This window comes from Leucoraja erinacea, chromosome 14 (assembly GCF_028641065.1).
Source record: "Leucoraja erinacea ecotype New England chromosome 14, Leri_hhj_1, whole genome shotgun sequence".
In the NCBI taxonomy this organism is placed as follows: domain Eukaryota; kingdom Metazoa; phylum Chordata; class Chondrichthyes; order Rajiformes; family Rajidae; genus Leucoraja; species Leucoraja erinaceus.
In genome coordinates this window covers 7038417-7065430 of record NC_073390.1, presented here as the reverse complement: position 1 = coordinate 7065430, position 27014 = coordinate 7038417, and the positions used below count along the sequence as shown (strand labels likewise).

The following is a 27014-nucleotide window of genomic DNA, read 5'->3' as shown; positions in this document are numbered from 1 at the left end:
TTATATTACCAAAGCGGTTTCTATCAATAACCATATAACCATATAACAATTACAGCACGGAAACAGGCCATCTCGGCCCTACAAGTCCATGCCGAACAAATTTTTTTTCCCCTTAGTCCCACCTGCCTGCACTCGTACCATAACCCTCCATTCCCTTCTCATCCATATGCCTATCCAATTTATTTTTAAATGATACCAATGAACCTGCCTCCACCACTTCCACTGGGAGCTCATTCCACACCGCCACCACTCTCTGCGTAAAGAAGTTCCCTCTCATATTACCCCTAAACTTCTGTCCCTTAATTCTGAAAGGGACAGAAGTTTAGAGGTAATATTGTACAACTGCAGAAAGACCTCTTTGCTCCTATGTTTGACTACTCTTGTTATCAAGGTCAACATGCCATTCCCTTTCTTCACTGCCTGCTGTACCTGTGTGAGATTCAAAATCACAAACGCTCTTGAGACAAATTCAGGCAAAGAAGTGTTTTTATTAATTTCATATTCTGCAGAATAGGTGCCTCTCCTCTGTTGTCCCCTAGAGGCACAACGAAGATGGAGATGCTTTCTATCTTCATACATTTCATTCACACTATTGTCACACCCTCATCTCTCCCCATTGAGCTTCTTCCAATCGGAACACTAAGGTTTATATTCCCACGAGAACGTCTTGGAACGTCTCCTGACGTCAAAGACTCCTAAGGCTTCTGCTGAAGCTTCTATCTGTTTGCTACTTTTTATCTAGAATTTCTCTCTGTTCTGTATATTGTTACTTTCTTCTACCAGCAGTCTGGCTTCTGCTGACACCTTATTTCTTTCTAAGTTATATTTTTCAGTTCTAGTATAAATCAACCATCCCTATTAACCCTTTTCTCACACCTGCATGCTTACTTTCATCGACTGATGAACAAGGACCCCCAGATCCCACTGACTTCCCCTTTCCCCAACTTCCCCTTTCCCCATTTAGACAGTAATCGGCCTTCCTGTTTTTGCCACCAAAGTGGATAACCTCACATTTATCCACATTAAACTGCATCTGCCATGCACCTGCTCACTCCCCCAACCTGTCCAAGTCACCCTGCATTCTCATAGCATCCTCCTTACAGCTCACACTGCCATCCAGCTTTGTGTCATCTGAAAATTTGCTGATGTTACTTTGAATCCCTTCATCCAAGTCATTGATGTATATTGTAAATTGCCGCGGTCCCAGCACCGAGCCATGCGGTACCCCACTAGTCACTGCCTGCCATTCTGAAAGGGACCCGTTAATCCCTACTCTTTGTTTCCTGTCTGCCAACCAATTTTCATGTCAGCACTCTACATGAGTATAACACGTGCCCTAATTTTGCCCACTAATCATCTATGTGGGACCAAATTTATTGTTTTGATGCTTTGAAACTGTATATCACATTGTAAAGGTGACTATTATAATTTATTTTACAGGGCGTCAAATCTACGTGGCCCAACAGCCATATTGAACATCGTTCACAATCTGTGAGAAACAAAGCTTTTGAACCTTCCTACCATCGCATAGTGAAGAGTTGATCACATTGGTGCTGAAGCCTGGGTCACAACTGCACATGAAGCTTCCGTTTGTGTTGATGCAGACTTGTTCACAGTTTGAGGTGTTGGTTTTACATTCTTCAATATCTGGAGGAAAACAAGTGGCCGAAATGTCAAAAACTTCCATGTTATTTGGGGAGGATGCTGAAGTAAAAGTTGTCACTTAATATTCTGAACTAGAATAGTCCGCAGGATGTCGTTATACAATGCGCACGACCCACTAATAAATATTGCTCTCAACTTATTGTGATGTGAGTATTCTGCCTTTGCCTTCATATATCATTGAGATCAGAGTCTTTATATTTACATGCCCTTTGTTGTATGTAAGATTGATTGGGCAGCCTGAAATGCAACAATAAATAGTACTTGTGAAATCTGAGAGATCATCTGTTTTAAAACATCCTACCATCACAAAGGGAAGAGTTGGTCACATTGGTCATATTCAATATCTCTGTCTCACCTAGATTTTACAGGGCAGTTATGCTATCACATTAAAGATTTTTATTTAAATCTGAGAAACTATGTGTGCGAAAATACCTACCATCACAAAGTGAAGGGTTGGTCAAATTGATTCTGAAGCCTGGGCTACAACTGCACAGGAAGCTTCCGATTGTGTTGGTGCAGTTTTGTTGACAGCTGGAGGTGCCGGTTACACACTCATTGATGTCTGGAAGAAAACCAGGGAATGTTTAAAATCCTGTATTGCAATTGTGTTTGCTAACTGTATGTTTGTAACTTTCTGAACAGCAGTAGAATTCAGGCTGTCATTATACACAATATATAGAGCTACACTTCTTCCTTTGTCGTTAGAAAACATAGGTATTTCAATGTGATCCAATCTTTGTCAAGAGAATCAACGGCATCCAATGTTCTGCAAGTTTATATCCCCAATGGTGAAAAAGGCCACACTATTGAAAAACATAGGTTTAATATTTATATTTCACAGAATACAGGGAGGGAGGGAGGGGGGAGACGAAAATAGTGGCATTTTGATTTCTGTAAGATATGAAAATTGACATTGATTTTTATAAATCTGCAGTAAAACATTAGCAAAGAAGTTACCTTGTTTGCATCTGGCCTCACTAGATTCAAGATTCAATTTATTTGTCATTTGGACCCCTTGAGGTCCAAACGAAATGACGTTTCTGCAGCCATACATTACAAACAAATAGACCCAAGACACAACATAATTTACATAAACATCTATCACATCACTGTGATGGAAGGCCAAAAAAACTTCCATCACTAATGCAGAGGAGACCAAATTGAGAGCACCAAATGCAATAGACATGGTTGGACGAAGTGCAGGTGTATCTCTGTCTCACCTAGAAGTACCTTTACGTCCCAGGTTGGAGATAAGGGAGGAGGGACAGTACCTGGGGAGGTGAAGGCATTGCTAGAGAGCAAAGAGTGTTAAGAAATTGTTGAAGATGTGCTTTATTTAAATATTTCTATTTGACCCATGTTTTAACATTTCTCCTGCTAGAAAAATAATCTCTGCAGCATGGACTCACAGTAGCAATGTTACAAAATTTTGAGATTTAAAAAATCAAGTCTGCAATTTATCCCTCAGATAAAGCATAACAATAAGTTTAATTTGACACCAAATTCACTTTCATATCTCAAGTATTAAAAAAGTTATGACCATTTTCATACTCGGAAATTAGCATCTTGTTCCCTATTGATTTCCAATGGACATTACAAAAAAGCTGTGATCTTGGATAATCAAACGCCCATTTCTTAAGGAAAGATTAACATTTTTAAATAGCCTAAGTGTCCAAAGATTATTCACAAATAATTCACAATATAACATGATTTTTATATCTAATTTACATTAATTTATAGGCCAAATGGAAGGAATTTAGTGTTCAATTGCTGTAAATAAATGCCCATTTAAATCGGCTTTCTAGTGGGTTGATGTGGAACGCGCCGGTTTAGAACGTTGACATCGCGCTGGATTAGTGCCCTCAAGTGCCGAGAAAAATACTGCGGGATATAAAAAGCCCAAAATGAGCTATTCGTTATAGATAATTTGATATATAGGGTTATATATATGCCCCATTTAATGTAAAAATAAGGTACATACCTTTAATTGTTTGCTCTATAAAACCCTGGGGCTGCGAGAGGTTGCAAGATGAAACAGTAATTTTAAATCTATTAGAACTATATTATCGAGGCCTATAAAACTAATAATACCCTTTGCGACCGGGTCTTGCAGCGATTTTTCGTTAATGATTTACTAGGCTGAACATGTGCGATTAGTACAGCCTAGTAAAAATCGTGTTTTAAACCCGCCCCCTCCAAAACAGCGCCAAAATCGCGGGCCTGGCTGAGGGCAGATTCCTAATGACGATTCAGGTAGGTTTTGTAACATACCTACTCAGTGAATGAAATGATACAGTTTTTCATTCAATATTAACATGGCACACATCCTTTTTCCCCCATTGTGAGAAACATTATATTTGAAAATTCCTACCATCACAAATGAAAGAGTTGATCACATTGGTGCTGAAGCCTGGGTCACAACTACACACGAAGCTTCCGATTGTGTTGTTGCAGATTTGTTGACAGTTCGAGGTGTTGGTTCCACATTCATCAATGTCTGGAGAAAATAGAATGAATGACATGTCAAACATTGCAACATTCAACATACAACTTTCGACACCTACTACAGGTAAAGTATCCATCATGCGAATACTCTAAGTAAAGGGAATTATATTCTTTTTCATTCATTAAAAGCAAAAGCTAAATATTAGGCCAACAAAATGTTATAACACAGCAAGAACTGTCACTATTAAATATTATTCCACAACTCCTAGAAACTGTGTGTGAAAATATTCTACCATCACAAAGCGAAGAGTTGGTCACATTGATGCTGAAGCCTGGGTCACAACTACACACAAAGTTTCCGATTGTGTTGGTGCAGATTTGTTGACAGTTCGAGGTGTTGGTTGCACATTCATCGATGTCTGGAGGAAACAAGATAAATGACATGTCAAACACTTGCAAAAGTTTTGTCTTTGCCGCATAAGACTCTACCACTTGCTATCATAAGGTTCAAAAGAAGATACGCAATCCTGCAGCGGAAATTATTTAACCCTACTTTCAACTTCCAACTGCAGGAAATGTACTAATTCCCTGAAGACTCACAGTGAATAAAATGTTATCCTCATATTCATTGTTAAATTGATAGTTCAGCAACTTATTACAGTGTAGTACAAAATGCTGATGTTATATATTATCCACCAACTCTGGGAAAATATGTGCTTGAAACTATCCTACCAGCACAAAGCGAAGAATTAGTCACATTAATGTTGAACCCTCGGTAACAACTGCACAGGAAGCTTCCGATTGTGTTGGTGCAGTTTTGTTGACAGTTTGAGGTGCTGATTGCACATTCATCAATATCTGAAAAAATAAGCTCAGTTACTCAGCCACAGGACGTAGTTGAGGCATGTAAAATAACTGCATCATAAATACATTTGGACAGATGCATGCATTGTAAAATTTGCTGGGGAAATGGGCCAAATGCAGTAAATGAAATGGCTTAGAAGAGACATCTTGGTCAACATGGAAGGTGTAATGAAATATACATGCTCACGATTTGGATATTTTGTCTCATCTTGAGAAATTATGGAAATATTGCTACCCCCACATTGCACAGGTGGCTAATATACTTTAGTTTAGGGGGTTTAAATCTACATGACCCATGTGCCACATTGAATATTGTTTACCATCTGTTAGAAACAATGAATATGAAGTCTCCTACCATCACACAGTGAAGAGTTGGTTTGGTTACTTTTGAACCCAGTGTTGCAACTGCACAAGAAACTTCCGATTATGTTGGTACAGATTTGTTGACACTTTGAAGTGTTGGTTGCACATTCATCGATATCTGCAATTAAATGTCATGTCAAGTTCTTGCATAGCATTTGGCATTGCTAGCAGTAAATCATTCACTAAGTGTTCTGTTCTACAAAGACAACAGGATGACCCTGCATGGTGGTGGCACAGTAAATTAAGCTCTCCGTAAAAATATTGCTGTGACATTATAAAACATATGAGCTAAGAGGGAGTCACCCTTCACTTCATTTGTAGTAAATGCCTACTATGTTCTATGTGCTGAAGCAAAGCAAGAATGTCATTGTCCTATACAGGGACACATGACAATAAACTCACTTGAACTTGAACAAATATCATCAGCATCAGAATGCCTTAAGATTTATATATCTTTGATAAAATTGCATGATTATTAATACTTACCAGGCCATATATTGATTGGAGAGAGTAATGTGAATTGTCGGAATTGAACTTCCTTAACAAATAACAATTCACCTAAATTTCTATGATACTGCAGTAAAATACGATAATATTAAAGATTCACAGAAAAAGAAATGACAACCATTATAATTCAATATTAGGATGATACAAATACATTTGTGGGGCCTCCTAGATTTGACAGGGCTGTAGTAACAATCATATTAAAAGGTTGAAAGTTTTAGATGTTGGTTCCACATTCAACTATGTCTGGATCAAAATAAGTGGTAATCATGTCAAATAACAAAGTGTTGGAGCACATTGGAGAGTCTACATTCCTGGAGAGAATGGGAAGGCATCATTTCAGTTCAGATCTCTTGATCAGCGTCGGCGTCGGCAATTGCTAGTGTCTCCAAATGACGTCTGAAACTTTGTCACATAACATTCTGAATTGCAATAGATTGCAGACTGTCATCATATTGTGGCAGCACAACAAATGGAGATGTCTTATGGGACAATATTGGTTTAATTCTTATCAATATAACCAGGTCTAGGAGAGCCACTCATTGCCACATAGAACATTTGCATCAGGATTCCTTTGCTATGATATCGCCATTTGGGAAATGGCCAAAATATTGAAAAGCACAGGTTTCAACTATTGATTTCACTGCGTAATAACAAAGGAAACATAGAAATGCAAGTTGCTTAACGTGTGAAAAATTAACAATTTTTATAAGTCTGCTGTGACTAAAATCTATGTTTGACAATCTAAGATGGACTGGGCAGCCTGAAATGCAACAATAAATAGTACTTGTGAAATCTGAGAAATCATCTGTTTTAAAAACATCCTATCATCATAAAGGGAAGAGTTGGTCACATTGGTCATATTCAATATCTCTGTCTCACCTAGATTATACAGGGCAGTTATTCAATCACATTAAATATTTTTATTTAAATCTGAGAAACAGTTGTGTTTGCCAACTGTATGCTTGTCACATTCTGAACAGCAGTAGTTTGCAGGCTGTCATTATGCACAATATATAGAGCTACCCTTCTCCCTTGGTTGTGAGAAAACATAAGTATTTCAATGTGATCCAATCTTTGTCAAGAGAATCAACGGTTCTGCTAATGTATATCCCCGTTGGTGAAATAGGGAAAACGATTGGAAAAACATAGGTTTAATATTTATATTTCACAGAATACAGGGAGGGAGGGGGGGGGGAGGAAACTAGTGGAATTTTGATTTCCGTAAGATATGACAATTGACATTGATTTTTATAAATCTGCGGTAAAAAATTAGCAAAGAAAAACCTTGTTTGCATCTGGCCTCACTAATCTGAAAACTTTCAAAATTCTTAAGGGGTTGGACAGGCTAGATGCAGGAATATTGTTCCCGATGTTGGGGAAGTCCAGAACAAGGGGTCACAGTTTAAGGATAAGGGGGAAATCTTTTAGGACCGAGGTGAGGAAAATATTTTTCATACAGAGAGTGATGAATCTCTGGAATTGTCTGCCACAGAAGGTAGTTGAGGCCAGTTCATTGGCTATATTTAAGAGGGAGTTAGATGTGGCCCTTGTGGCTAAAGGGATCAGGGGGTATGAAGAGAAGGCATGATCATATTGAATGGCGGCACAGGCTCAAAGGGCCGAATGGCCTACTCCTGCACCTATTTTCTATGTCTATGTCTATGTTTAATGTACAGAAGACCACATCGAGAGCACCAAATGCAATAGACATGGTTGGACGAAGTGCAGGTGAACCTCTGTCTCAGCCAGAAGTACCTTTACGTCCAAGGTTGGAGATAAGGGAGAAGGGAAAGTACCTGGGGAGGTGAAGCCATGGCTATAGAGCAAAGAGTGTTAAGAAATTGTTGAAGATTTGCTTTCTTTAAATATTTCTATTTTACCCATGTTTTAACATTTCTCCTGCTAGAAAAATAATATCTGCAGCATGGACTCACAGTGAATCAAATGATACACTTTTTCATTTAATATTAACATGGCACACATCCATTTTGCCCCATTGTGAGAAACATTGTATTTGAAAATTCCTACCATCACAAATGAAAGAGTTGATCACATTGGTGCTGAAGCCTGGGTTACAACTACACACAAAGCTTCCGATTGTGTTATTGCAGATTTGTTGACAGTTCGAGCTGTTGGTTCCACATTCATCAATGTCTGGAGGAAATAGAATGAATGACATGTCAAACATTGCAACATTCAACATACAACTTTCAACACCTTCTACAGGTAAAGTATCCATCATGCGACTACTCTGCGCAAAGGGAATTATATCCTTTTTTATTCATTAAGAGCAAAAGCTAAATATTAGGCCAACAAAGTTTTACAGTGCAGCAAGAACTGTCACTATTAAATATTGTTCCACAACTCCTAGAAACTGAGTGTGAAAATATCCTACCATCACAAAGCGAAGAGTTGGTCACATTGATGCTGAAGCCTGGGTCACAACTACACACAAAGTTTCCGATTGTGTTGGTGCAGATTTGTTGACAGTTCGAGGTGTTGGTTGCACATTCATCGATGTCTGGAAGAAATAAGATAAATGACATGTCAAACACTTGCAAAACTTTTGTATCGGCCACATAAAACTCTACCATTTGCAATCATAAGGTTCAAAAGAAGATACGCAATCCTACAACTGAAATCATTTATCCCTACTTTTAACTTCCAACTGCAGGAAATGTACTCATTCCCTGAAGACTCACAGCGATTAATATGTTATCCTCTTATTCATTGGTAAATTGATAGTTCTGCAATTTATTACCGTGTAGCACAAAATTCCAAGGTTATATATTATCCCCCAACTCTGGGGCTATGTGCGAAACTATCCTACCATCACAAGGCGTAGAATAAATGTGACCCTCGTAACAACTTAGATAGGGCATTGAGTTGGTGCAGTTTGTTGACATGAACGTGATGGGCCAAATCTGGAGAAATAAGCTCAGTTATTCAGACAGAGCAATATTTTGAGGAAAGTACAATGACTTCAAATTGATATACAAGTGCCTAGGTAAACCTATCAGGCTCGTTTCGAGGAATATGGACCAAAGGTGGCTAAATGTGACTACCTTAGATAGGGCATTTGGTAGACATGAACGTGATGGGCCAAATAGTCAGTTTCCATGCTCTTTGAAGCTGTCACTCTATGAATCAACTCCTGGTGCATATCAATGACATATGCTGCACCATTTTTAAATGAGGTCTAATATTTTCAAATTAATCTATGCAGGCTGACTTTTAAGCCATGCAAGACTATGGCTTTGCGACAAAATTTACATGAGTAAAGCCACATTCAGCAAAATCAATAACCCCACTCTCACCATCGACGGCACCACTGTCTCCCCATCTCCCAAGGCCCGCAACCTTGGCGTGATCTTTGATTCCACCCTCTCCCTTGAGCCTCACATCCGCCATGTCATTAAAACCTCCTTCTTGCATCTGCGCAACATCGCCAAACTCAGACCCTCTCTCACACCTCCCCCTGCTGAAAGACTCATCCATGCCTTCATCTCCTCCTGACTGGACTATTGCAACTCACTTCTCCTTGGCATCAGCTCCACCTACATCAACCGACTCCAAACTGGTCCAGAACGCAGCCGCCCGACTCATCACCCACACCAAATCCTGGCATCACATCACTCCAGTCCTCAAACAACTTCACTGGCTTCCCATCTCCCACCGGATCACCTACAAAGCCCTCCACCATCTGGCCCCCCCATATCTCACTGACCTCCTCTCCCCCTACCAACCCTCACGATTCCTCAGATCCACATCAGTCAGTCTCCTCTCCATCCACGTCCAACCTCCGCAGTTTTGAGGACAGAGCCTTCTCCAGGGCAGCTCCCAGGCTCTGGAACACCCTCCCCCAACTGATCCGCAATTCCGTGTCCCTCACCATCTTCCAGTCCCGCCTCAAGACCCATCTCTTCACCTCTGCCTATCCTTAGCCCCACGTCCCCCTCCCTTTTCATCTGTGCACTAATTGCCTCATATTGTGTTTTGAATTGTATTCTGTCTTTACTTTGTGTACTAGTCATGTCTCTACTATTTAATTCATTCCCCTTACATGTTTTTCCTCTACCTGCTAAATTTTTGTAAGGTGTCCTTGAGACTCTTGAAAGGCACCCATAAATAAAATGTATTATTATTATTATTATTATGAGTAATCAATCGCCTTAAAAAATGGTGCTTAGAATTTTCAATGTTTACGATCAAATTTGTAAAAAACAATAAAGCAATCCACATTATGTTCAGTCAAAGACTGTAATAAAATGGCAATTTTTTAAAAATTATGGTTTCGCCTCGTAATTACTGATCGACACCGTGACCCATTTGGTGGCACAGTTTTGGCAGCTCACAAATGGCAAGGGATGAGTCGCTGAATTCCAGCCTCTACATCTCACCATTGGTGTTTGGGAAAAGTTCAATTTTCCAAGCTGACAGTTGCACCAGAGTGAAAACACACAGAGAACTACTATCCCTTTTACACATTGATAAACTACTTTGTACTAAAAATTCCAACCATCACAAAGAGAAAAATGTGTGACATTGATGCTGCAGCCTGGATCATAACTGCACACAAAGCTTCCACTAGCGTTAGTGCAGATTTCTTGACAGTTTGAGGTGCTGGTTGCACATTCTTCGATGTGTAAAGAAATAAGCAGTTACTCCTGCTGCAAATTGTTGACATTTGCCTATACATTTCCAAACTAGGCAGACAGACATATCAAATATAAACAATGAAGGCTGTCTTCTAATCCTGGCAGAAGAATTTCATCGCATCTTGGTCAACATGGAAGGTATAATGAAATATGCATACTCACGATTTGGATATTTTGTCTCATCTTGTGAAATTGATGGAAAAATTGCTCGCCTACATTGCACAGGTGGCTAATATACTTTACTTTAAGGGGGGTTTAAATCTACATGACCCATGTGCCACATTGAATATTGTTTACCATTTGTTAGAAACAATGAATATGACGTCTCCTACCATCACACAGCGAAGAGTTGGTTCGGTTACTTTTGAAGCCAGTGTTGCAACTGCACAAGAAGCTTCCGACTGTGTTGGTGCAGATTTGTTGACACTTTGAGGTGTTGGTTGCACATTCATCGATATCTGCAATTAAATGGCATGTTAAGTTCTTGCATAGCATGTGGCATTGCCAGCAGTAACTCATTCACTTAGTGTTCTGTTCTACAAAGACAGCAGGATGACAACTGCATGGTGGTGGCACAGTAAATTAAGCTCTCCGTAAAAATATTGCTATGACTATAAAACATATGAGCTGAGACTTCACTTCAAATATCATCAGCATCAGAATGCCTTCAGATTTATATATATTTGAAAAAATTGCATTAGTATTAATATTTACCGGGCCATATTTTGATTGGAGAGAGTAATGTGAATTGTCGGAATTGAACTTCCCTAACAATTCCCTAACAATTCCCTAACAATAATAATTAACCTAAATGTTCACTATCACCGCTGTTATTTGCTTTGGTAATTGAACCCCTTGCTGAAAAAATAAGAACACACCCGGATATTTATGGTTATAATACAAAACACTCAAATAACATAATATCTTTATACGTCGATGATGTACTATTGTACATCACAAAACCACAAATTAGTATACCAAACATATTAAATTTAATTGAGGACTTTGGATCCTTCTCATATATAGAATAGATATAGAATAAACTGGAACAAAAGTGAAATTATGTCAATAAAACCCAAAGACTCAACACACCTCCGGAAATTCCCCTTTAAAATAGCCACAGAAAAATTCAAATATTTGGGAATTGTAATTACTAGAAACTACCATGATATGTTTAAAGCCAATTATAATCCCTTACTTAAGAAACTAAATAATTTGATTAAATTCTGGAAAACACTTCCGATGTCCCTAATAGGCAGAATAAACGCAATAAAAATGATCTTTTTACCACAAATCCTATACCTTTCAATCAATACCTATATATCTCCCAAAAAAGTTTTTCAAAAAATTGGACAGACATTACAAATTTTATATGGGATTATAAATCCCATAGAATACAAAGAGCACACCTTAATAAACGAAAAGAGTTGGGTGGTCTAGCACTCCCTAACTTTATGTAGTAAATATTAAAAATATGATTCACCTGCTGGACAATTCTGCCCAGCAGGTGGACTGGATTATAATGGAAAGAGAGGACTGCTCTCCGTGTAATATAGGAGCAACTCTCCTCTCACCAATACATCTGAATAACAAAAATTATAATAAAAATCCAATTATACATGGTACAATTAGAACATGGAAACAAATAAAACAGAATCTAAAATTAAGAAACCCATCTCTTTTAATACCAATAGTTAATAATCCATCGTTTAAACCATCAATTATAGACAAATCATTTATACAATGGGAAAGAATGGGAATCAAAATGCTCGGAGATCTGTATGAATTGGGAAAATTAATATCATTTCAACAACTACAACTGAAATATAATTTGAAAAATAATCAATATTTTAAATATCTTCAAATTCGTGATTATCTGAAAAAATACACAAAAGACTATCATAATATGCCTACAGACTTAATGGATGAAGCAATGAAGGCAAAGGCAGAATCAGCTAATCTAATATCGTATTTACATAACATCTTAAACATAGAAATACCCTCAACTGATGGAATTAGAAGAGACTGGGAACAAGAATTAGCTATAAAAATTTCAAAAGAGAGCTGGGATAATCACTTACTGCAGGTGCATAAATGTTCGATCAACGTACGACATACTCTCATCCAACTCAAAACATTACATAGACTATATTATTCAAAAACTAAAATAAATAAACTCTTCCCTAATGTCTCACCCATCTGTGATAAATGTCTGTGTCAAGAAGCTACCATAGCGCATTCTTTTGCTTTTTGTACAAAGATACAAAAATTCTGGAATGAAATATTTGACATCTTTACAAAATTAATTAAAATAAAACTGGTACCAAAACCAGAATGGATTATTTTTGGAATATCAGAAGGTAACCCTGAAATAAATGTGTTTCAGAAGAATTTACTCAATTACGGGCTAATAATGGGAAAAAAGCTCATACTTAAATTCTGGAAAAATGCGCCTACACCAACAATAAAAATGTGGATATCAAATATGTTAGAAACACTACATCTGGAAGAGATGAGATTCCTCTTAGCAGGCAAACCAGAAAACTTCCAAAAGACGGGGTCTATGTTTTTGGAACTGTTACAAGCATAAGGTGCAATAGTAATCTGAAAAACAAATAAATAAATAAATAAATGGTGCCAGGATCTGGCAACGGGGGGTAAAAAAACCCAAAAAACAACAAAAACAGACTTGGTTGGTAGTCCCCTTTCTGCGGAGTTTAATGTTATAATAGAGCGATTGTTTCTCCTTTCTTTATCCTTCTTTTCTAGGGTCTACTTTCTTTCTTTACTTCCTTCTCTAACTTCTTTTCTAAGGGGCTTTCTTTTCTCAACACTCTCCTGCACCTTCACGACTCTTGCGCACTTTCTTTACTTTCTTTACTTCTATCTTTTTCTTAAAGCTCAAAAAATGAAGCGGTACAAAAAATGTATTAAGACATGTGTCGTGTAGTATTGTAACTTACCGTACTTCTAATAAAAATAAAATTAAAAAAAGAAGAAAAAAAAGAGTATTCATATTTACCAGGCCATATTTTGATTGGAGAGAGTAATGTGAATTGTCAGAATTGAACTTCCCTAACAAATAATAATTAACCTAAATTTCTATGATACTGCAATAAAATATGATAATATTAAAGATTCACAGAGAAAGAAATGATAACCATTATAATTCAATATTAGGATGATACAAATACATTTGTGGGGCCACCTAGATTTGACAGGGCTATAGTAACAATCATATTAAATGGTTGAACGTTTAAAATGTTGGTTCCACATTCATCTATGTCTGGATCAAAATAAGTTGAAGTCATGTCAAATAACAAAGTGATGGAGCACGCTGGTGGGTCTACATTCCTGGAGAGAATGGGAAGTCATAGTTTCAGTTCAGATCTCTTGATCAGCGTCGACAATTGCTAGTGTCTCCAAATGACGTCTGATACAGGTGTTTTGTATTTTGCTTTGCCAGCTGTATCTATGTCACATAATTTCTGATTTGCAATAGATTGCAGACTGTCATCATATTGTGACAGCACAACAAATGGAGATGTCTTATGGGAAAATATTGGTTTTAGTCTTATCAATATAACCAGGTCAAGGAGAGCCACTCATTACCACATAGAACGTTGGCATAAGGATTCCTTTGTGATCACATCGCCATTGGGGAAATGGCCAAAATATTGAAAAGCACAGGTTTCAACTACTGATTTCACTTAATTAACGTATGAAAAATTAACAATTTTTCTAAATCTGCAGTATCTTAAGATGACTGAAATCTATGTTTGACAATCTAAGATGGACAGGGCAGCCTGGATTGCAACAATAAATAGTACTTGCAAAATCTTGGAAACCATCTGTTTTAAAACATCTTACCATCACAAAGGGAAGAATTGATCGCATTGCTGCTGAAGCCCGAATCACAACTGCACACAAAGCTTCCGATTGAGTTGTTGCAGATTTGTTGACAGTTTGAAGTGTTAGTTGCACATTCATTGATGTCTAGAGGGAAAACAGTGAATGAAGCCTCAATCACATCTCTTAAATTTAATGTCACCAACTGAAACTCTCTCTCTCTGTTAATATCATGATTTACTGTAGACAATGTGACAATATTTGTTTTGTATCACCATTAATAAGTCTCCAATTATAATTAAATATTATCCCTTAAATCTGATGAATTACAACCTACCACAACCAGCGAGCAGCAGTGAACCATTAACTACCCCTTTGATGACCCTCAGATTATCCTTGATTGGGCTTTACTGGCTTTACCTTGCAATGAACATTATTTCCTTATCATATGTTTCTACATTGTAAATAGATCAATTGTAATCATGTATTGTCATTCTGGTGATTGGTTAGCACGCAACAAAAGCTTTTCAATGAACCTCGACACACGTGACAACAAACTAAACTGAACTTTACATTGGCTTTGGGAAATGGAAGGAGTATTGAAAGATGGATGTTCATGATTCAGTTAACATAGACTCACACTAAGAAATTGTGGATGTGTTGCTGACCCCAGATTATCAGGGTAAATAATATACTTTGTTCCGGAAGGACAGCAGATGCTGCTTTACATAAAAAGAAACAAAGTGCTGGGAAAACTGCACACAAAGCTTCCATCAGGCAGCATCTCTGGAGAACATGGATTAGAGAAGTTTCAGTCGGGAATATATTTGGTTTAACCAGGCCTTCAAATCTACATGACCAACAACCACATTAAATATTCCTACCATCACAGTGTGAAGAGTTTGTCACATTGGTACTGAAACCCGGGTCACAACTGCACACAAAGCTTCCATTTGTATTGGTGCAGACTTGTTCACAGTTTGAGATGTTGGTTCCACATTCATCGATATCTGGAGGAAAACAAGTGATCAAAATATGAAATATTTGCACATTATTTGGCTTTGCTGAAGTAATCATTCTCACTTAATATTCTGAACTAGACTAGTCTGCAGGACGTTGTGTTGTACAAAGGGCATAGGCAGGAAGAGGGATGAGGTCTTGCAAAATGAATATAGAGAGTTTGGCAGGATTACAAAGCAGGACATACTGGGTAGTAGCTTCCAAATTAAGAGGATGGAATTAGCTAGGACCTTTGAGGAATGTAGAGAAAAGAGGAAATTACTCAAGCAGGTGTTTAGAATGACTAAATTGGACCACAAATGGTTTCTGGCAAAGGGATTAAACTAAATGGGGAGAATGCAGGATAGACCTGCCTTCTATCCACAGATCTGATAGGACAGATGAATGCATGGCTCAGGAATTGGTGCAGGGGACATGGGTTCTGATTTATAAACCATTCAGATCTATTCCGGGGAGAAGGCAGGAACTGGGTACCGATTGTGGATGATCAGCCATCATCACATTGAATAGATTAAAGGGCCGTATGGCCTACTCCTGCACCTCTTGTCCATTGTCTATTGCCTACATTAAAAACAAGAGAGTAACAGTATCATGGATAAAGCAGGGAACATGTGCTCAGAAAGTTATGGTGTTGCATTGAAGGACATTTGTTAGGCTGCATTTGGAGTCTTGTGTGTGGCCGAGTATAGGAACAATGTGGAGGTATTCGAATGGGGAGTGATGATGTTTACAACAATGATATACAGATTAGTGGGTAGTAGTTCCAGGAGGAGTTGGGTAGAATTGCATTGTTATTTCTGGCAGGGTGAAAAAAGACCTGATAGAATAATGTAAAGTTATGAGAGGCATAGTTAGTATACAGTTAGAACCTTTTTCTTTGGATGGAAAATCAAAGACTAGAGGGCATTGCTTTAAAGGACAAGATTGATGAAGATGTACGATGTACATTTGTTTACATTGGTGAGGCTGGTGAGTGCCTGGATTGTGCTCACGGGGAGGGTGAAAGATGCAGATATGATAGAGGCATTTCTGAGGATTTTGGATAGGCACATGGATATGCACCTACCATCACAAATCGAAGGGTTGGTCAAATTAGTGCTGAAACCCGGAATACAACTGCACACAAAGCTTCCGATTGTGTTGGTGCAGATTTGTTGGCAGTATGAGATGTTGGTTCCACATTCATTGATATCTAGAAGGAAAACAGATTGTGATACATCGATAATTCATGTAACATTTAGTTTGCCAAGTGAGTTTCTCACTCTTAATATTGTGATTAACTATAGACAATAGTATGTGTTTATATTACCAAAGTGGTTTCTATTAAATGTATTGTTTTGATGCTTTGAAACTTTATATCACATTGTAAAGGTGACTATTATAATTTATTTTACAGTGCGTCAAATCTACGTGGCCCAACAGCCATATTGAATATCGTTCACAATCTGTGAGAAACAAAGCTTTTGAATCTTCCTACCATCGCAGAGTGAAGAGTTGATCACATTGGTGCTGAAACCTGGGTCACAACTGCACATGAAGCTTCCGTTTGTGTTGATGCAGACTTGTTCACAGTTTGAGGTGTTGGTTTTACATTCTTCAATATCTGGAGGAAAACAAGTGACCGAAATGTCAAAAATGTGCATGTTATTTGGGGAGGATGCTGAAGTAAAAGTTGTCACTTAATATTCTGAACTAGAATAGTCCGCAGGATGTCGCTATACAATGTGCACGACCATCTAATAAATATTGCTTTCAACTTATTGCGATGTGAGTATTCTGCCTTTGCCTTCATATATCATTGAGATCAGAGTCTTTATATTTACATGCCTTTTGATGAATCTAAGATGGACTGGGCAGCCTGAAAAGCAACAATAAATTGTACTTGTGAAATCTGTTTTAAAACATCCTACCATCACAAAGGGAAGAGTTGGTCACATTGGTCATATTAAATATCTCTGTCTCACCTAGATTTTACAGGGCAGTTACACTATCACATTAAATATTTTTATTTAAATCTGACAAACTATGTGTGCGAAAACACCTACCATCACAAAGTGAAGGGTTGGTCAAATTGATTCTGAAGCCTGGGCTACAACTGCACAGGAAGCTTCCGATTGTGTTGGTGCAGTTTTGTTGACAGCTTGAGGTGCCGGTTACACACTCATTGATGTCTGGAAGAAAACCAGGGAATGTTTCAAACTCCTGTATTGCAATTGTGTTTGCCAATTGTATGCTGTCACATTCTGAACACCAGTAGATTGAAGGCTGTCATCATATACAATATATAGAGCTACCCTTCTTCCTTTGTCGTGAGAAAACATAAGTATTTCAATGTGATCCAATCTTTGTCAAGAGAATCAACGGTTCTGCTAGTGTATATCCCCGTTGTTGAAATAGGCAAAACAATTGGAAAAATATAGGTTTAATATTTATATTTCACAGAATACAGGGAGGGAGGTAGGGGGGAGAGGAAACTAGTGGAATTTTGATTTCCGTAAGATATGACAATTGACATCAATTTTTATAAATCTGCGGTAAAAAAATTAGCAAAGAAGACACCTTGTTTACATCTGGCCTCACCAATGTACAGAAGATCACATTGAGACCACCAAATACAATATACATGGTTGGACGAAGTGCAGGTGAATCTCTGTCTCACCTAGAAGTACCTTTATGTCCTAGGTTGGAGATAAGGGAGAAGGGAAAGTACCTGGGGAGGTGAAGGCATGGCTAGAGAGCAAAGAGCGTTAAGAAATTGTTGAAGATTTGCTTTCTTTAAATATTTCTCTTTTACCCATGTTTTAATATTTCTCCTGCTAGAAAAATAAGCTCTGTAGCATGGACTCATAGGGAACGAAATGATACACTTTTTCATTTAATATTAACATGGCACACATCTTTTTTCCCCCATTGTGAGAAACATTGTATTTTAAAATTCCTACCATCACAAATGTTAGAGTTGATCACATTGGTGCTGAAGCCTGGGTCACAACTACACATGAAGCTTCCAATTGTGTTGTTGCAGATTTGTTGACAGTTCGAGCTGTTGGTTCCACATTCATCAATGTCTGGAGGAAATAGAATGAAGGACATGTCAAACATTGCAACATTCAACATACAACTTTCAACACCTACTACAGGTAAAGTATACATCATGCGAATACTCTGCCCATAGGGAATTATATCTTTTTTCATTCAATAAGAGCAAAAGCTAAATATTAGGCCAACAAAGTTTTACAGTGCAGCAAGAAATGTCACTTATAAATATTATTCCACAACTCCTAGAAACTGTGTGAAAATATCCTACCATCACAAAGCGAAGAGTTGGTCATATTGATGCTGAAGCCTGGGTCACAACTACACACAAAGTTTCCGATTGAGTTGGTGCAGATTTGTTGACAGTTCGAGGTGTTGGTTGCACATTCATCGATGTCTGGAGGAAACAAGATAAATGGCATGTCAAACACTTGCAAAACTTTAGTCTCTGCCACGTAAAACTCTACCACTTGCAATCATAAGGTTCAAAAGAAAATACGCAATCCTACAACTGAAATCATGTATTTATTTATTTATTTATTTTATAATTTTATTTATTAGAAGTAGTGTACATTACAATAATATAAGCCAAAAATGACATAATACATTTCTTGTACCACTTCATATTTTAAACTTTAAAAAGAAGAAAAGTAAAGAAAGTAAGATAGGATAGTGAGTGTGTGAAAAAGTGATCAAAAAAAGCTCCTTAGACACGAAGAGTTAGAAAAAAATGTAGAAAAAAGAGCTGAAAGGGATATCCTACCTTCGTATTTTTCCTCCCCCCTCACCAGGTACTGAAACCATTTCTTTTCAGAGTTTTGTTGAACCTTATACTTGTAGTAAGTCGACAAATGAAGACCAAATCTTTTGGAAGTGGTCTGGTTTGCCTGCTAGAAGGAATCTCATATCTTCCAGGTGTAACGTTTGGTACATATTTGAAATCCACATATTGTTGGTGTTGGGGCGTTTTTCCAGAATTTAAGTATAGGGTTTTTTCCCATTATTAAACCGTAATTAAATAGGTTATTTTGGAATGCGGTTAGTTCAAGGTTGCCTTCCATTATTCCAAAAATAATCAAATCTGCACTCGGTATCAATTTTATTTTAAATATTTTTGTGAAAATTTCAAAAATTTCATTCCAAAGTTTTTGGATTTTTATACAGAAAACAAAGGAATGCGCTATATTTGCTTCTTGGGATAGACATTTATCACAGATAGTGGAGACATTAGGAGAAAGTTTACTTATTTTAGTTTGAGTAATATAGTCTATGTAAGGTTTTAAATTGAATTAGAGTATGTCTTACGTTAATCGAGCATTTATGCACATATAGCAAATGTTTATCCCACCTCTTTCGACATTTTTATAGCTAGTTCTTGTTCCCAGTCTCTTCTAATACCATTGGATGATGGTATTTCTATATTTATGATGATGTTATACAAGTATGATATTAATTTAGCTGATCGGCCTTTGTTTTCATTGCTTCGTCCAATAAGTCTGGAGACAAGTTATGATATTCTTGTGTATATTTTTTCAAATAGTCACCCATTTGAAAATATTTAAAATAATGATTATTTCTCAAATAGTATTTTAGTTGTAATTGTTGAAATGATAATAATTTTCCAGTTTCGAGACTTCCGGTGGCGGCATGCTCTGCTAGCAGTCGCAAATATTCTAGCTCCGCTGAAAAAAAATCGCGATTTTTCGCGTTAAAATCGGGTCTGGAGGTCGGGACCGATTTTAAAGACTTACCGGAGTCTCATGTCGCGGTGCTGATGACGTCATCAGTAAGCGCCGTGAATTTAACGGAGGGAAAGTCATTTTAAATGAAAAACACATCTCCGGGTCGGAGCCCACAGAGGAAAGTTACAAAACAACTGCTGAAGACTCGGGAACATCAAGAAACTGCAAAACTGACCTCTGGAGTGGATTCTGGAATGGCTACACGATCTAAGACCGAGTTGACCACAAAGGAGAAAACCGAAATGGAGGAATTAAAGAACTCGGTAAGAGATTTGAAAAATGATTTGAAAGCTGGAAATTTAAATTTGATTGCTGGTATTGAAAAAATACTTGCGGGCATTGGTGCTCTGCAAAAAAAAGTTGATGATGTGCAAGAAGAACTAACGGGGAAAATTAATAAGGTGGCAGAAGAGACCACAAAGATGTTTGAGGCCGTGCATGAAACTATTTCCGCAAATGTAACTGCAGTGAAAGATTTGGAAACTGTTGTGGAAGAGATGACCGAAGATATGCAGGCGATGAAGTTAGAATTAGACAGCCTCAAGAGCCAATTTACAAAAATATCTGATAAATGTGTTGACCTAGAAGCTCGCTCAAGACGTCAAAATATACGAATACGTGGAGTGAAAGAGGGAGCTGAGGGGGACAATGCTTGTGAGTTCACTGCCAATCTAATCAAACATGTACTCAATCTACCTGAGGCACCTGTAATTGAAGTAGCACATCGACTACCCAGATTTAAATCAGGATCTCAAGGAGAACAAGCCTAAAAGAAGATTGATCACCAAGACGTCATGAACAAATTAATTTGCTTATTCCCCCAACGAGAATATTAGAAGAAAAGTGAAAAAAGTGAATAACACCAATCTTTAAAAATTATTATACGCAACAGATTTTCCACGAGACGTGTCTAGACATTATAATCTTCCCTTGAACATTGTGGAATCTAACTCAAGGACACTCTGTGCTCTAACGAGGAAAGACTGATAACATGAGAATGACGATCTGCTGAGCTGAGAGAGAGCGAAAAACATCACATGGCTTACATAGTTTTACAAAATATAGAGAATTAATAATAATTAATAATTAACAAAACTAATATAGAAACAGCAATTGAAACTGATAAAAATGTGTTATAACACAGACAACACTGTAATTACATATGTTCCGCAGCTCGAGTGGGGAGGGGAGGAGACTCAGGCACCTGGCACAATTCCAGGAGCCTGACTCTGGTTAACCCTTTCAGCGAACAGCTCACTTTTAACAATACTAAAACCAATTATAAATAGTTAAGAGATAAAGAGTGAGGAATATATGTAACTGAAAACATGATTAGATTTGATAAGTCGGTATGAAACATATATATATTTATACTGCAATTGGGTGAAATAGAACTGATTTGGAAACGGTACCAACCCCCTAGGTTTTGGGTAATAAAGGCAGCGGGGCTAACGTCATAACATCTACGCCGGAAGCGATATCGATGTCGTATACCACAGACAAGTGGGCCACTCACTACTGTGTCGGAAAATCAGACACAGTACATTTATTTGATATACTTTTTTTTTAATCACAATATGTCACATTTATGTGGTTTTTTTTCAAGGACAATCGCAGAGGGGAACTACCAAGGAAGTCTATAATATAAATGCCCCCAGAATAACCAGAGTCCTGAGGTATGGATGCACCATAGACTGTAGTTCAGGCAAGTAAAATAACAACAAATTTAAAGACATTTCCCTTGGTACATTTATTGGGATGGTTTTGAGGCATATAGATCAAATGTGGCTAAATGTGATTGCCTTAGATGAGGCATCTTGGTAGAAATAAGCATGATGGACAAAACAATAATTCTCCATGCTTTTTGATGCAGTGACTATGAGTCAAGTCCTGGCGCAAATCAATGACATTTGCCACTATGTTTTTAAATGAGGTCCAGAATTTTCAAAGTAAACTATGCAGGCTGGCATTTATGCCTGGCAGGTGTTTGGCTTTCTGTTAACATTTACAAGAGTAATCAATTGATTTTGAAAATGCTACAGATCTCTCAATTTTTATGATCGAACACTGTAATATAAAGGCTAGGTTTTAAAAAAATATGATTTTTACACCATGACTGATTCGGTAGCGTGGTTTTGGCAGCTCACAAATGGCAAGGGACAATTGCTCGATACCAGCCTTTACATCTCACCATTTGTGTTTGGGAAATTATGCAAGCTGACAGCTGCACCAGGGTGAAAACATACAGGTGACTACTATCGCTTTGGTCCATCTGTAAAGAATTTTGTATTAAAAGATTCCTACCATCACAAAGGGAAGTATTGGTAACATTGGTGCTGAAGCCTGGATCACAACTGCACACAAAACTTCCGATTGTGTTGTTGCAGATATGTTGACAGTTTGAGGTGTTGGTTCCACATTCATCAATGTCTGGAGGGAAAAAAATAAATGACGTGTCAAGCACTTGCAAGACTTTTGTCTTTGCTAAGAAAAACTCCACAACTTGTAATCATGAGATGCAACAGAGGATACTAGACCTACAACTGAAATAACTTATCTCTACATTTACACTTCCTTCTGCAGATTAAGTACTCATGCAGTGAAGACTCACAGTCATTCCAATAATATACTCTCTTATTCATTATTACATTGTTAAGTCAGTAACGTTTTTATACTTTAGTAAGAACTGCCACTGGTAAATAATATACGTCAATTCTGAGAAAAATATGCACTCAAAATAACAAAGCGAAGTGTTAATGCTGAAGCCTGGGTAACAACTGCACAGGAAGTTTCCGATTGTGTTGGTGCAGTTTTGTTGACAGTTTGAGATGTTGGTTACACATTCATCAATGTCTAGAGAAATAAGCTCAGTTACTCAGTCAGAAATCAGCAATCAATTCTGAAAATTATGCTTCGAGTTTTCAATGCGTAAGATCAAATTTGCATGAAATAACAAAGAAATCTAGATGATGGTGAGCCATGCACTGTAATATGGAGTCACAGAGTGATGCAGTGTGGAAACTGGGTCTTTGGCTCAACTTGTCCACAACGGCCAACATGTCCCAGCTACACTGGATCCACCTGCCCGTGTTTGGTCCATATCCCTCCAATCCCGTCCTATCCATGTACCTGTCCAACTGCTTATTAAATGTTGGGATAGTCCCTGCCTCAACTACTCCCTCTGGCAACTTGTTCCACACACCCACCAACAATTGTGTGAAAAAGTTACCCCTCAGATTCTTATTAAATCTTTTCCCCTTCACCTTAAACATGTCCTCTGGTCCTCGACTAACCCACTCTGGGCAAGAAACTCTGAGCATCTACCCAATCTTTTCCTCTGATGATCTTATACACCTCTATATGATCTCCCCTCATCCACCTGCACTGCAAGGAAAAGAGTCCCAGCCTACTCAACCGGTCCCTATAGCCCAGACTTTCTCGTCCTGGCAACATCCTCGTAAATCTTCTCTGTACCCTTTCCAGCTTAATACCATAATCCCTATGACATGGTGCCCATGTATATAAAGTTAATTTTTTTAATTTATGATTTTGCCTTGTAATTGCTGAGCAACATCATAACTCATTCGGTGGCACGTTTTGGCAGCTCACAAATGGCAAGGGCCAATCGCTGAATTCCAGCCTTTACATCTCACCATTGATGTTTGGGAAAAGTTCAAAACAAGCCGACAGCTGCAATAGGGTGAAAACACACAGAGAGCTACTATCCCTTTTACACATCTGTAAAGTAATTTGTATTAAAAAATTCCTACCATCACATAGGGAAAAATTAGTCATGTTGATGCTGAAGCCTGGATCACAACTGCACACAAAGCTTCCTATAGTGTTAATGCAGATTTGTTGACAGTTTGAGGTGTTTGTTGCACATTCATCGATATCTAAAGAAATAAGCACAGTTGCTCCTGCTGTAAATTGTTGACATTTAAAGGACAAAGGACAAAGGACAATTATTGTCACATACACCAGCAGTGCATTGCTTCAAGCAGTGTAATATTTAGGCCATTTAAAAAAAAATAAACAATTGAGACACATCATTTCCAATCACACCATGGTTCATTTTGTGGCACACTTTTGGCAGCTCAAATAAGTCAGGGGCCAGTCACTGGATTTCAGCCTTTCCAGTGAAGCTGTATAATCAGTAGAGGTTGCTGCATTGGAGGAATAACACTAACATCGACCTGTGTGGGAACAAACTGCATATGCTAGTAACACCAAAGATAGATACAAAATGCTGGAGTTACTCATCAGGACAGACAGCATATCAGGAGAGAAGGAATGAGTGAGATTTCTGGTCAAGCCATTTTTCAGAAGTCTTGAACCGATTTGTCACCCATTCCTACTAATTTCTACCTTCTGTGGCATGTCCTGCTTGTCACGTCCTTTTTTCCAAATGAGAGAAACTTTGTATTTGAAAATTCCTACCATAACAAATGGAAAAGTTGGTCACGTTGGTGCTGAAAGCTGGGTCACAACTGCACACGGAGCTTTCGATTGTGTTGTTGCAGATTTGTTGACAGATCGAGGTGTTGGTTCCACAATCATCAATGCCTGGAGGAAAAAGAATAAATGTCATGTCAAGCACTTGGAAGACTTTTGTCTTTGCCAAATAAAACTATATAACTTGTAATCATGAGACGCAAAAGAGGATAGGCAATCCAACAAATGAAATAATTATCCCTATTATTAACATCCTACTGTAGGAAATGTACCCATTCCCTGAAGTCTCACAGTAAATGAAATTAAATTATTATTAATTTTTTTAGTTGATAATTCAGGAACGTTTTACAGTGTATCGCAAAATGCCGCTGTTACATATTATTACCCAACTCTGAGAAAATATGTGCTTTAAACTATCATACCAGCACAAAGCAAAGAATTGGTCATGATAATGCTGAAGCCTGGGTAACAACTGCACAGGAAGCTTCCGATTGTGTTGGTGCAGTTTTGTTGACAGTTTGAGATGTTGGTTACACATTCATCGATATCTGGAGAAATAAGTTCAGTTACTCATTCAGATTAATATTTTGAGGCAGGTACAATGACTTCAAACCGAAAGACAAGTGCCTAAGTAAACCTATCAGAATGGTTTTGAGAAAAATGGACCAAATATGCTGCATCTGACTACCTTAGATGGGGCAACTTGGTAGACATGAACCTGATGGGCCAAACAGTCGTTTTCCTTGATGTTTGAAGCTGCGACTATGAGACAACTCCTGGTGCATATCAATGACATTTTGTCATAATGGTTTTAAATGAGGTATAATATCTATCAAATTAACCTCTAGAGACTGATTTCTAAGCCTGGCTTGACTATGGTTTTGTAACAAAACAGAAATGAGCAATCGATCAATTTTGAAAATGATGCTTAGAGTTTTCAATGCGTTAGATCAAATTTGTATGAAACATCAAAGAAATCTATATTATGGTGAACCATTCACTGTAATATGGAGTTATAATGATACAGTGTGGAAACCGGGCCTTCAGCTCAAATTGTCCACATCGGCCAACATGTCCCAGCTACACTAGTTCCACCTGCCCACATTTGGTCCATATCCCTCCAGACTTGTCCAATCCATGTACATGTCCAACTGCTTCATAAATGTTGGGATAGCCCCTGCTTCAACTACGCCCTCTGGCAACTTGTTCCACACACTCACCAATAATTTTGTGAAAAAGTTACCCCTCAGATTCCTGTTAATTCTTTTCCCCTTGACCTTAAACATGTCTGCTGGTCCTCGACCAATCTACTTTGGGCAAGAAACTCTGTGCATCCATCGGATTTTTTCCTCTCATGATCTTATACACCTCTATATGATCACCCCTCATCCACCTGGACTGCAAGGAAAAGAGTCCTAGCCTACACAACCATCCCCTATAGCTCAGACGTTCTCATCCTGGCAACATCCTCGTAAATCTTCTCTGAACCCTATCCAGCTTAATACCATAATTCCTATGACATGGTGCCCATGTATATAAAGGGAATTAATTGTAATTTATGATTTTGCATTGTAATTACTGATCAACACCATAATTAATTCGGTGGCACGATTTTAGCAGCTCACAAATGGCAAGGGACAATCTCCGAATTCCAGCCTTTACTAATTATGTTTGGGAAAAGTTCAAGTTTCCATACAAGCTGACAGCTGCACCAGGGTGAAAACACACAGAGAGCTACTATCCCTTTTACACATCAGTAAAGTAATTTGTATTAAAAAAATCCTACCATCACATAGGGAAGAATTGGTCATGTTGATACTGAAGCCTGGATCACAACTGCACACAAAGCTTCCAATAGTGTTAATGCAGATTTGTTGACAGTCTGAGGTGTTTGTTGCACAATCATCGATGTCTAAAGAAAAAAGCCCAGTTACTCCTGCTGTAAATTGTTGACATTTGCTAATAGATCTTCAAGCTAGGCAGACGTATCCAATAAAAACAATGCAGGCGGTCTTCTAATGCTGACAGAAGCAGAGCATTGCTTCAAGCAGTTCATTGGCTATATTTAAGAGGGAGTTAGATGTGGCCCTTGTGGCTAAAGGGATCAGGGGGTATGGAGAGAAGGCAGGTACAGGATACTGAGTTGGATGATCAGCCATGATCATATTGGAACTGGACGAGCCACACAGCCCCAGCCATGCGAGGCATCTCAAAGTAAAGAGTCTCAATGCTCAATATACTGCGCCTGGGAATGGGGGGAGCCAAAACACAAGACTATCCCAACAATAGCGGTGCATGCTCGAAGGGCCGAATGGCCAACAGCTGCACCTATTTTCTATGTTTCTAAGCAGTGTAATATTTAGGACATGTAACAAAAAACAATTGAGACCCATAATTTCCAATCACACCA

General features: G+C 38.1%; 1 protein-coding gene across 1 annotated transcript in view; it reads right to left on the bottom strand.

The window, feature by feature from the left end:
- LOC129703229 (fibrillin-3-like) overlaps positions 1 to 27014 on the bottom strand; it is a 214382-nt gene that overhangs the window by 128669 nt on the left and 58699 nt on the right. Inside the window, exons 13-33 of the mRNA XM_055645508.1 lie at positions 26391 to 26516; positions 25027 to 25152; positions 24590 to 24715; positions 23920 to 24045; positions 22454 to 22579; positions 18679 to 18804; positions 18314 to 18439; positions 17417 to 17542; positions 16849 to 16974; positions 16438 to 16563; positions 15236 to 15361; positions 14373 to 14498; positions 10835 to 10960; positions 8240 to 8365; positions 7873 to 7998; positions 5330 to 5455; positions 4843 to 4968; positions 4404 to 4529; positions 4037 to 4162; positions 2102 to 2227; positions 1522 to 1647 (exon numbers count right to left, since the gene is read on the bottom strand). Of these exons, the coding sequence (XP_055501483.1) occupies positions 1522 to 1647; positions 2102 to 2227; positions 4037 to 4162; positions 4404 to 4529; positions 4843 to 4968; positions 5330 to 5455; positions 7873 to 7998; positions 8240 to 8365; positions 10835 to 10960; positions 14373 to 14498; positions 15236 to 15361; positions 16438 to 16563; positions 16849 to 16974; positions 17417 to 17542; positions 18314 to 18439; positions 18679 to 18804; positions 22454 to 22579; positions 23920 to 24045; positions 24590 to 24715; positions 25027 to 25152; positions 26391 to 26516 (2646 nt within the window). The remainder of the gene's footprint in view (positions 1 to 1521; positions 1648 to 2101; positions 2228 to 4036; positions 4163 to 4403; positions 4530 to 4842; positions 4969 to 5329; positions 5456 to 7872; positions 7999 to 8239; positions 8366 to 10834; positions 10961 to 14372; positions 14499 to 15235; positions 15362 to 16437; positions 16564 to 16848; positions 16975 to 17416; positions 17543 to 18313; positions 18440 to 18678; positions 18805 to 22453; positions 22580 to 23919; positions 24046 to 24589; positions 24716 to 25026; positions 25153 to 26390; positions 26517 to 27014) is intronic.